Source organism: Charadrius vociferus, unplaced genomic scaffold, assembly GCF_000708025.1.
Source record: "Charadrius vociferus isolate BGI_N301 unplaced genomic scaffold, ASM70802v2 scaffold134, whole genome shotgun sequence".
Lineage (NCBI taxonomy): Eukaryota > Metazoa > Chordata > Aves > Charadriiformes > Charadriidae > Charadrius > Charadrius vociferus.
Window position 1 is genome coordinate 2834064 of NW_009648333.1, and position 11743 is coordinate 2845806.

General features: G+C 37.6%; 1 protein-coding gene across 1 annotated transcript in view; it reads right to left on the reverse strand.

The window, feature by feature from the left end:
* Positions 1-965: 965 nt before the first annotated feature.
* GABRG1 (gamma-aminobutyric acid (GABA) A receptor, gamma 1) overlaps positions 966-11743 on the reverse strand; it is a 46750-nt gene continuing 35972 nt past the window's right edge. Inside the window, exons 7-11 of the mRNA XM_009885010.1 lie at positions 11234-11316; positions 9827-9964; positions 9548-9700; positions 6186-6397; positions 966-1244 (exon numbers count right to left, since the gene is read on the reverse strand). Of these exons, the coding sequence (XP_009883312.1) occupies positions 966-1244; positions 6186-6397; positions 9548-9700; positions 9827-9964; positions 11234-11316 (865 nt within the window). The remainder of the gene's footprint in view (positions 1245-6185; positions 6398-9547; positions 9701-9826; positions 9965-11233; positions 11317-11743) is intronic.

The following is an 11743-nucleotide window of genomic DNA, read 5'->3' on the forward strand; positions in this document are numbered from 1 at the left end:
GCACTGTTTCAGGTTTTCCAAACGCTGACAATACAAATTCTACCAAATGACTTCTTCTCTGGCCCCAAGTACGAATCAGACAAAGAAGAGGGGAACGGGAAGGATGTGAAGAGCATTATGCTTAATGACCAGAATCTCAGTTAGCCAACATCAGACTGGTTTCCATGAAATGAGCAAGCAAAAGCAGCTGGGTAGGAGGTTTGGAAAATTGTAGCCCTCTTGGAGAACTTTGGGGAATTCACAACGGTGAAGTAATGGTAGATGGAGCACAGACATAAATGTAATCTAAGGTTGAAAGCCAAAAGCCTGTACCAATGGTCAGGGAAAGACAAGCTCAGAATTACCCTTAGGGGTTTTGTGATATATCCATTTCTCACTGCTCTAATCTCTGCATTCTGTATAAATCTGAATGTGATTAATTATGACTTAATCACTCTTCTTAACATACTGCAGAGAACAAATGGCTGGTTGAAAAATAGAAATCTTCTATTTCAACTTTTTTAAATCAGGGATTAATAAAATCATCACCTAATGGATGAAATGGATGAGAATAACTAATCCCATTTTATTAAGGCTTTCTTTGTAAAGGTGTAAGAGATGCTACAAAATTCATCTGCATTATCATTTAGGATTAAAATTGAAAGCTTATGTAGAATTGTCCAGTTAAATAACATAGCTTCTTGACTCTGCATTTTGTTAGGGCTGGACAAAAATATGCTCGTGTTCAGGCAAGTTAAATCTTAGGGATATTTATTTTCAAATTTTCTCTTCAAAATACCAGTATCAGTTCTATAGTTGATCACAAGAGGGAGACTGCATCACCATATTTCCTCTCATTGTTTCAAATTTTTAAAGCATCCAAATTTGAATCATTTTGGACCAGCTCTGATCTTTGACTGCTCACTGAAAAGTGTTAATGACTGTTCAATTAGCATTTCTTTCTGAGTTTGTCAAACCTCTGAAACTTAGAGATAGAGATATCCAATCCAGTAAACAAGATTAAACAATGCAAAGGCAGTTGGAAAGAAGATTCGAGAATAGGAGTCAATTTTTGCAATACGGATGTGTATTCTTCCTTCTCTCCAAGATCCTGTGCGGCAGTCTTCAAAACAACAAAAGAAGCTAGCACAGTCTTTCCCTTCTAGGCACTCATATCCATAATCATCATCACGTTCAGGGAGATGATTAATGTTATTAATTGGAATTAGAGTTGATCCAGGTCGAACAGCAATTGCAGGTGGTTTCTTAAGAAAAACAAAAAAGAAAAATAGAGTTTTGCGGGTTATTTTTATCCTCACATTAAATAATTCCATAGGCTTTCCACAGCCAAGGCCAATATAAGCACCTTCAGTACAATATACAAAAATTCTAATATTAAAGAAAACAGTTTGGGGAGCTTTGTGAATTATGAACTGCTGTATATAATTAGTTCACGCAGGCAAAAGATCATGAATGATTTTCACCTGCCACAGTGAAAACTGGGTTGTGCTGAGATTTGGGAATAGTGGATAATTAGTTACACAGACAGGGTTAGCTGATCCCATCTACACAACACAAAAGAACATTTTGAAGTCAGTCACAGCTTGACGACTGGGTCACAAGCAAGTCCACAGGCAGGTTATAATCATCACTACCAAGGGAATGATGGTTCTCCCATCATTTAAAGTCTTTAGAACGAGACTGAATGTGTTTCTGGAAGCTACGTTTTCACAAAAAAAAAAAAAAACCCTAATAGGATTAGTACAGCATCACTGGTGAAGTTTGAGAGACTGAGACACATAAGCCCAGGCTATGTCATCTAACCCTCTGATGTTAGATCCCTAAACAATATGCCCTGCCTTTAGACACCAAGACATAAGACTCCTTAGGAGAATGCCATTGCAGGCAGTGAAACTGATTAATTCAGCTCTTAATTCTTACATTTACTTTCCATGGACATAACTCAACCCTCTTGCAATCTGGTGAAAACTCAGTGTAATAGATGTTAAAACTCAGAAATAATTTTCATAGAAAAAATCTGGGTGCCGTATTGCCTAGTACATGCACTGTTTGATATTCCCTTTCTTGTGACTTTTGCCTTTTCACCTTCTTTTTACTTGCACGACCACAGCCCATCTTTCTCCCTTTTCTTCCACCTTCACTCTTCATACTTGTTTTCCTGAATATTTCAAAAGACATTTTGTCTATCTGCCCTTTTTTTCTTTTTCTAAATCTCATAGCCTTTTTAAACTAATCCATAATCCTCTTTCTTTCAAACCCCCATTTCCCCCTCTCCCCCCCCCACCTTTGGCATCTTTTCTAAAATCTTCAGACTCAAGATAGGGGTTACATCAACACTACTCTTACATTTTCTTCTCTCTTTTCTATCTTCTCCATATTTTGTCAAGTAAGGAATAAATACAGCAGGAAAGGATGCAGTGAGAAGAACTAACTGGGTATTGAAGTGTACAGTAGAATCTCTCTTAAACAATTAGACATGACAGGCGATGAAAAGATATGAAAAAAATACAAGAAGCAGGAAGCCAGATGACTTATATTCTTGTTATGTTTTAGAGTCCTGTTGTCCCCCTTCCAGAGAATTACTTTGGCCAGTACACAGATCTCTATACATTGTTAAGGAGGCACTATTGCTGCAGGGACATTTTACCTGATGTCCTAAGGGGTGATGTGAACGCAGTGCAGTATCCACCACGTTTTCAAATGGCTTTATTTAATAAGTGTCTTTACCAGGGGAAGTTTCACACAGACTGCTGTTTCAACACTTTTTAGACATGATGACCCAGGGAGCTAATTATCATCCTAAAGGACCTCATTATTCTTTTCAGTTATGATAAAATACTGACAATGCTCACAAACAGCAGTTACACGCTTCTACCATAACGTGAGGCATTGCGAACAGGGGTTATTTTTATAAAGCATCAAAAGTAAGATCAAACTTTTTTTTTTTTGGAACTTACAAAATTATTATTTTGTTGAAGATATATGGTGAAAGATGCTTATTTCTGATTCACGCCTACTCTGGCTGTACAAGAATTTTCTGACTGTTGATTCTGCCAAAGTAAGATTCATGGCACGATTCCTTTCTACTAGTGGGGTAAAACAGGAATCCCCAACTCCAAAACACCGTGGGAGGAGGAGGAAATAACAGTACTGCTTTTCACTGCTCATGTCACCAGCACAGACTGAAGCTGGCTACTGAGTACAGGCCTCTGAGAGAGGCAGAAAGACGGTGCCATCTGATAGGCCTCACTACCTGCAGGGAGTACTTAAAATGTGTGTGAGAAAGAGCCAACGTGAGGGAAAAGGGGAAAAAAGACCAACACCTCACAAGAAAATGACCTCATATCAATTGGCAGAGTCTTAAAAAAAACCAAAAAAACCCATGTATATAGAGTTGTACATGCTGATTGTTCATGTATGCGCCTACTGATACTGTAGATAAAACTCCACATATAGTGAGAAGCATTTATGATACACTCCAATACGACCAAACCCAAATTATTCTGTATTAACACTAATAAATGTATAAAAGAAAGCTCTGTTCTGTGGAGATCACAGCACAGGTGATGTATTCATTTCAGGTGAAATGATGATCAGAACAAGATCCACAACTAATTAAGTTTCATCTTTCCTGCCCAAACTCATTATCGTTATGAATGTGGATTTACATAAGCCAATTCACTCTACCTTTCTTGAATGATGCCAGCACATATTTTGTATGATAAAACTGCTGTAATCACTTGTAAAATCTCACCATTTTTTCACAAGATCATTTATTGTCCCTTATTGGCATCGGTTGCTGGAATAATAAGCTTTTAATGCATTTTGCAATAGAAATAGAAGACCTAGGCAAGGCAAGTTTTCCAAGGAAAAAACATCTGTAAATGAGAACTTTTCAGAAGGAATTAAAACGACTATTTTAATTAAATTGTTATTTTGAGTTACATATCCATAACTACAAGAGGAAAAGAATGAATAGGAGTCTTTGGCAAAGATAAAGGCCTGTGGGGGGTGGAGGATTTGTAATTGTATGACTTCCTATTAATTAATCAGATGGTTCTTGAATTCTTCTATTTGGAATGAGAAATTTTATAGCCTTTTTATAAAACATCACCAAAAAAACTATTTGTCAAATTAGAATCCTTGCATCTAAGTATATTAAATTTAACACACACACCCTTTTTTTTTTTTTAAAGTAATCTCTTATCTAGTATGGTCTTATACCATAACGTGCTGAAACATGTTTAAAGAAGTCTATGTGAGAATATGGTTGTTTTTCAACTACCTAGAAATAAAAAGTATACTTTAAGAACACAGTAAAACACAACTGAACAGTGTTTCAAGTATTATATTGCTAATTTTAATCTTAGTCCAAACTCCAGCTGTTTGTTCTGTTAGTGTCACAGTTTCTATCTCACCATTATTCTACATTTTAAATTGTCATATGCGCTGAAAATCTCAAAGCATTTGACAGATTATTGCCCAAATGGCTGATGTGTGAACAGATTCTGGAAAGTCTCATTACTCCATTTGATAGAGTATACTTGCAAACCACTTCGACGACTTTTGATCTGCCAGCAGCTGATCTTTAATATCTCCCTGGTTTGAATAAGCGGTATTTCGTCCCCTCTTCATTTTCTCCTTGTTGCTGAGAGCAGACCTATTTCAGTGGCATTGAGACCTCATTGCAACAACCTAAAATTGAATCTGCTATGCTGGCACTGGTGAGTCCCCCAAATTCTGCAGCCTCTCTTCTCTCTTACCCTCATCACTCAGTTTACCCACATTTGCTTCTACCACTAACAAGAAGGAGGTTTGAGGTTTCCGTTTTCCAGTTCCCTTGGCTGTGCTGGATTCCCTGAGGATCACAGTGATGTCTGACCAACTCACCACTCGCCTTGTCCTAAATACACAGCTGATCCATGGCAATATTAACCCTTCACCACTCACCTTGTCCTAAATACACAGCTGATCCATTCAGACCAGCTCACTGTATGAAATGTAAGGGCTCTCATTTCCCTGGTATTAAGCCGTAGCAGCCCTGCAGTGCCCCCATAAGACAGTCTCCCACAGCAGCCCCGCAAAAAACGGATGCACCAGTGCTTTCCGGCACTAGTCGCAGAATGGATATGGTTTGTAACAGGATTTCTGCATTTCCATATCTGGGCTTCTGTAATTTCATTTCAATTTCTGTTTGATCCTATGCAGGTGGTATTCAGCCTTCACCCAGAAAAGACAACTGATACTATGATTCAACTATGTGCCGGCTTCCTTTTTTTGAAATGATCTGCAAGGGGGCTTTATAAAATTGTCCTCCTTCTTATTCTCTCCAAAAGATGACTACAATCAAGCCTCAAATATTAAGACTAGTGTTTGAATGAATAAGCTATTTAACACCTTTACCTCAATGTTTTATTAGTTTAAAGATTGACTTTAAATATTTGTACTGGCTTCCAACAATAGATCCTTTGTAGTTCCAGTAGTCTTACTACATGAACAGAAAGCCTCTTAAAATTGAATAATACTTGTTCCTGGGATATATGGGGATTCACACCATATAAACATCAACTTGTAAAAGCAGAAGGTTCATTTTACCAGAAAGAAACATGGAAGTTAAAAAAAAAAAAAAAAAAAAAGAGTTAGAGTTGACTTCCTGAAGTGGAAGGGAATCGGAATACTGACCAATAATAAGCACTTATTCCTTTGCAAAGCTAGTGAGGTAAGACCCAAGTTAGGTGATGCAGATGTAAACAAATCCTCATACTTTCAGTCCATTTACATTATCTCTACTGCTACAGTCATATCTATGCTTCTCTGCCGGTGCTGTTTTCAGAAGCACTGTGCCCAGACAGAACTGCCTCCATGGGTACACACTCCACAGACAGCTCTAGGAGCACCAAGGGCTTGGGCATGGCATAGAAGCATGGAATATTATATCAAACCACTCTCTAGCTTAGGCTTATGTGTTCTCATTCACGTATGAGTGGAATGATCTGAAACCTTTGTTCATTGGTAGTATTTACAGAAAATTAATACAAGCCCTCAACTCTAAAAAAAAAGGTAAAATAAATATTAGTGTTAATTATCTTTGAACATAAGCCCTTCTACTTAAGAACCAGTCCCTCAAAGTTAATGCTACAATAAAGAACATTCTGTATTTTTTTTTCTTGTTTGGCTAAACTTACTGATGGCTTAGATTTTGCCTTCTTTTCTTTTCCTTTGTCCCCTTTTCGGTTACTGGTAAAGTAATGCAAGGTGCCATATTCCATCAAGGCAGCAAACACAAAAATGAAGCAAACTGAAACGAAAAGGTCCATTGCTGTCACGTAGGAAACCTTTGGGAGTGACTTCCTAGCAATTGTACTCAGTGTTGTCATGGTCAGCACTGTTGTAATGCCTGTTTGAGAAAGAGAGAAAAAAAGACAGGAGGAGCGAAGTGTATAAGTAACCCAATCACATTGTCACAATGAAAAATCCTCAAATTAGCCCTTAATTTATTCATGAGGCACTCAAGAACTGAGCCACAGCAGGGTTCACCACTGATCACATCCACACACATCAGTGTTATTGCGAGAAGCCACCCCTATGGATCCAGCAGCCACTGTGGGATCATACAGAAGACAGCACATTTCACCTTCAGTTTAATTCTCTCCCATTTTCAAAACACACTGAATAAACACTGACACTGAGAAAGGTTGTGTAATTTTATAAATCTGTTATAGAATGCACTGATAAAACAAATACGATAGACAAACAGGTACAAATGAGCACACAAATTTTATAAACACCCAAAAAGTCCTTTGGTTCTCGAAAGATTAAAACATACAAAAGGACACATTCAGAAAAAAAAGGTGTGTTATTTATCAAGGATTTCAAACTTTTGGAAAACAAGAGAAAAAGGAACAACATTTTCAATTGTTTGTTTCTGACATGTAGCAGATCAAACTAGATGACCTTTATGGCCTTTCTGGTCTCATTCTCTAAATTACTAGGTATTTTTTCAATACTGTGTCTTAAGTAATAGAAAATGTTTCCCTTGATTTACTTACATACAAGTTAATTAAAAGAACAAGCTGGTCTTAACAGTAATGTGTTCAGAATCTCAACTATACCACTCTTCACTGGTTTAACATTTAGGTGTTAACACTTTCTTTTTAGATTTGATGCTTCAGGGAGATGCAAAGCCTTTTTCATAGCAGTCCAAAATTAATATGTGACCTTTCCTTTGGAGAGCAATACTTGAACACAGAAATAATTTGCTATTTACATGCACAGACTTATTGCAAAAACTGTGTTACACCACTGTGAGGCTGTCTACGGCTTTTAAATCAAAGCACGGAATCAGGAGTCACTATGGACTGATCCTGCAGCAGGAAAGCAGTGGTGATTTTGCAACAGATTTCCCAATGAAATTACATGCCTAAAAGGGCAAACAGATAACCACAGAGTTTTTCAAAAGTGCTTCGCTCCCACTAGATGCTTTTGAAAATCAATTAGGCATTTCTCTGCACAGTTAAATACCTAAATACCTTTAACCATCTCAGTCCTTTTGCTTTAGGAAACCACTATCTGCCAGGATCTTCCAACATATAAGGAAGAAAAAGGCCGAAGCCTTTTCAGTGCACCAGAGCCCAGCACAGCCTCCAGGTGGGAAGTCACACCCACCATTCCCCTTATGGACTTCTGTTCAGAGAAGACTAAAGAAGATGTGGACTTTCCCAGTCCCCTCCACTATGAGAAAGGCACACAGAGGGCTGTCACAGGGAGCAAACCTTCCACAGCATCACGACTGCTTGCCACGACGGACCTTGCTTAGTTTTGCCTTTCTTGTCCTGATTTCTCAGTCTTTTTCTATAAAATTATTTCTATTTGACTGGTATTCTCTTTCTTCTTCACCGAAACATCTGCATGTGAGAAAAGTCATCCTACAATCTGTCAAATGATGGCTTCTGCATGTTCACACAAAAGCCGCCCAGAGTTAACTGCAGGGAGCTGAAAACATGATACTGCAAACCTTTGTAGTACATCTCAAGTAGATGAAGGTTAGTACTGCTGAAGTGGGAGCATGAAAACTCTAGCTTAACCGTGAGATCAAAGGTAGATTTGCGAAGTTCATGGCACAGAAAAAGTACTCTGTAAAAAGAAAAAACTGGATACTCAACTAGGAGGATACCAATACAATAGTTTTTCCTGTTATAGCTAGTGTCTTTCCAGATGGTACCCACAATTATGTCCAACAGTCAGTCAAAGAAACCTTATAATAAATTTCTAAATTAAGATTTGAATCTACCAAGAGATAAATTTCACTTTATTCAAGATTTTAGGCTCTCTTCACTAAATGTTGCAACACTTTTAAACAGCATAAAGTGAAGATCCAAGACTCGGATTGTCTTCCCTTACTTTTTCAGTCGGCTGCTAAGCCATGCTAGTTTTTGCTTACTTTACTTCTTGACTCATTAATCTTGCAGGCTTGACTGCACAGTGGCCCAATTTCAGTGAGAAAGGCTGGGAGTTAAAACCTGGACTCACCCTTCTGGTAGGAAAAGCTCCTATAACATGGGAATGCCGTGTTCACGATCCTATAAGCTGATGAGGAAAATTAACTTACACCTCTCACTTCCTAAGATACACTCTCAGCTCTTGATCTTTCCCCCAAAATAGGTCATACTGCTGTCACCAGTTTTACTAAAAGCATCTGTCACTACTAAGCTCAACGTTGCTCGTCCTGGAGTCCTGTGCACTCCACGCACCCGTCTGTCGTGCTTTAAGTGGTATGACTCCTCTCCAAGGCAGCACGTAAATCCTGAACAGTCAAATGAAGGAGACTGACACAGCGCTAAACAGGTGAGCCAAGATGACACAAACACAGAGTTATCTCTGTAGCAGAACTTGCACCATACTTCAGTACTGTTTGTAGTAAAAGCAGGAGAGTGAGTCAGTTTTTGTGAGTTATATGCTTAACGGCTTGAAGCGCAACTTTGGATGCAAATTTTCTGTCCTATTCTGGGCTTAAAAGAACAACTGATCATTTCTATTAAGAAAAAAAAAAAAAAACCAACCAAAAAAACACCCCACCAACGACAAAAACAACAAAGAAAACCCCAAATAAAAACAAAAAAACCCAAACAAACAAAAAAACCCCAGATCTTTGTGGTTTTTGCCTGTGTAGCAATGATATCCTTTGTTCCACTATGCTAAGTGAAGTTTAATCATACTTGTCAGACAAATAATTGCCATATTGCTGTCCCTGGAGATGACAAAAAGAATATAAAGGAGAAAAAAGTGTATTTATATGAACAACAGCAGATCCACAAGGCTTGGATCAGGATTTCCGGATTTCCAGATTTCTATTCTCAATGCTCCCTCCTTGAGCCCTGCTGCGCAACCACAGCATGATCCTCCTACTCCTAATCCTGCAGTTCAAGAGAAAGGGTGACCAATGGTCACAATTTGAAGGGGAACAAACTGTGGTTAATTTACTCCCTGCTGCAGATTTGTATTCCTGGGGAGTACCAGACCCTTCAAGGTTGAAAAAAGACATTCTTACCCAGAGAAGTCCTTGCAGGAACTGCATCCTTATTGATCCAAAATGACACCCATGAAAGAACAACTGTGAGTATACAAGGAATGTATGTCTGAATAGTAAAATACCCCATACGTCTGCTGAGATCAAAGAAGATTGTCATAATAATATAATCACCTATAAATTAAAAAAAAAAAGAAAAAATACTTACACGACATTGAAAATGGTTTTCAGTAGTATCTTCATCTGTTAGTCTTGTTCTACATGATATTACATTAAATAAAACTTAACACTTTGCCTTACCCGACAAGGTATGAGAAATTTCAGTCGTATTTCGTAACCCTACAAATGCAAACTGATACAATCTCCAGTATTTTGGATCTGCCACTTCAACAGAGGTTTTCTTCCATTTGTATTCAATTTCATTTCTGGGATATCCATCTAGAATAAAACAGAGCAAATCAGGCGTTCAGCCACAATGTATATCAAAACATGTTTTGTGATGTTTGAAGTTGTTTATAAACTAAACCAGGGCTATACATGAAGTGGATCAGAGAGAAAGCCAAACTTGAAATTTAACCCCAAAATACCTACCATCAGTTTTAAGCCTGGCTAAATGTATGATTGGCCAAAAAACTATGTAAATATAAATGTTTCGGAAATATCTACACAATATTCTGGAACTCAGATATGAAAAACTGGCTCAGAATTGCCACTATGAATTAATACACAAATGTAATATACATCATCATTAAAAGACCACAAAAAGCTTAAAAGGACTAACACTAATTAGTACATAATTTGATAAAGTTTCTGTTGACATTTATTGAAAATGTCTTTGCCTGTTATTCCCAGGATGGATTCTTGTGGCCTGATTCACTGTCCAGCACTTCACCTTTAAGGAAGTGCAGCCTTCTTGATTTTGATGTGACTCACATGTTGCCCCACATTATCTTGCAGAAAGGCGGAAATGAAATTAAGCAAGACTCGTTTGTGTGACACATCTATTTAATCAATGGAGCTACCAAAGCTCATTTAGCTGGAAGCACTGAAGAAGGAAGTACTAAATGAAAACATTAATTTAAAAAGAATCACTGAAGTTTGATTTCATTGCCTGTTACGTTTCACATTTAGGAATAGGTCGTTTAGCTGTGTTCAGGTGGTTCGGGTTTCTTTTGCCAGTAATAGCACAATTCCCTTAGGAACTTTTTTTTTTTTAAATATAGTTTATATCAATGAAATGAAGCCTGAAAGTTGTGTTTCTTGCTCACATAAATAAGTCCCACTGAAAGGAGAAGGACTTCTTATACTGATTAAGCACTTACAGGAACAGGTTGAAGAAGACAGATCTTACTTTTACTTTTAAGTATATCACATGGAACTAATTCAAAGCTGGCAAGTCTGGCAGGCATAAAAAATAAAGTTGTTCCAGGGCAATAGATTTTCATTAACTGGAATGTGCATTGTATCAGTCTTCTAAGCAATACGATTATTTTTAAAGTTGCAACTAAATGAAATGCATGTAATTCAACTCATTCATCACTGCATTTAATAATGCATTAAAAAATGCAATAAATCTAATCAAAACATAAACACATCAGTTCTTTCCTTCACTGCAAAGCTTTAAGAAGTAAACGCTTGCTCTCTTGCTGATAGAATTTAAGCAAATTTAAAGCCTGAATGTAAAGAAAAAAGTATTTTACCACCTACAGCTTGAAAACTCCAGTGGGCAGGAGTGTTCATCCATAGGAAAGTTATGAAGCTGAAGATAACATTCAGCATTAATTGTCAGCCTGATTAGAAAAGGAAGGGGGGAAAAAAAGAAAAGAAAAAAGGTTATATTCAAGCATCCAGATACTTTAGACTAGATAGTAAAGAACATGCACAGAAATCAATTTTGCCAATTAATGGATATCACGTATAGCCAACTGTTTGTCTGCAAAAAACATCCAGCGTCATCGCCAAAACCCAAAAAATCTCATCATATGCAACCTAAGGACCTGTGTTGTTTCAGCCGTCATTTTGAGCCATTTCAAAAATTTCAGTTGATTCGGGGGGATCTCTCAGATCTCTACCAGAAATAGGGGGTAAAAGGGAGGGACTGAAGGCAGGGCAAGGAACGGAGTTTGTCATAGCAAATAAAGGAAGTTTCTGAAGAACACATTTGTCAAGTCAAATTGCATTTGGCATCCTTGTATCTGGTGGCTATATACACGAGAG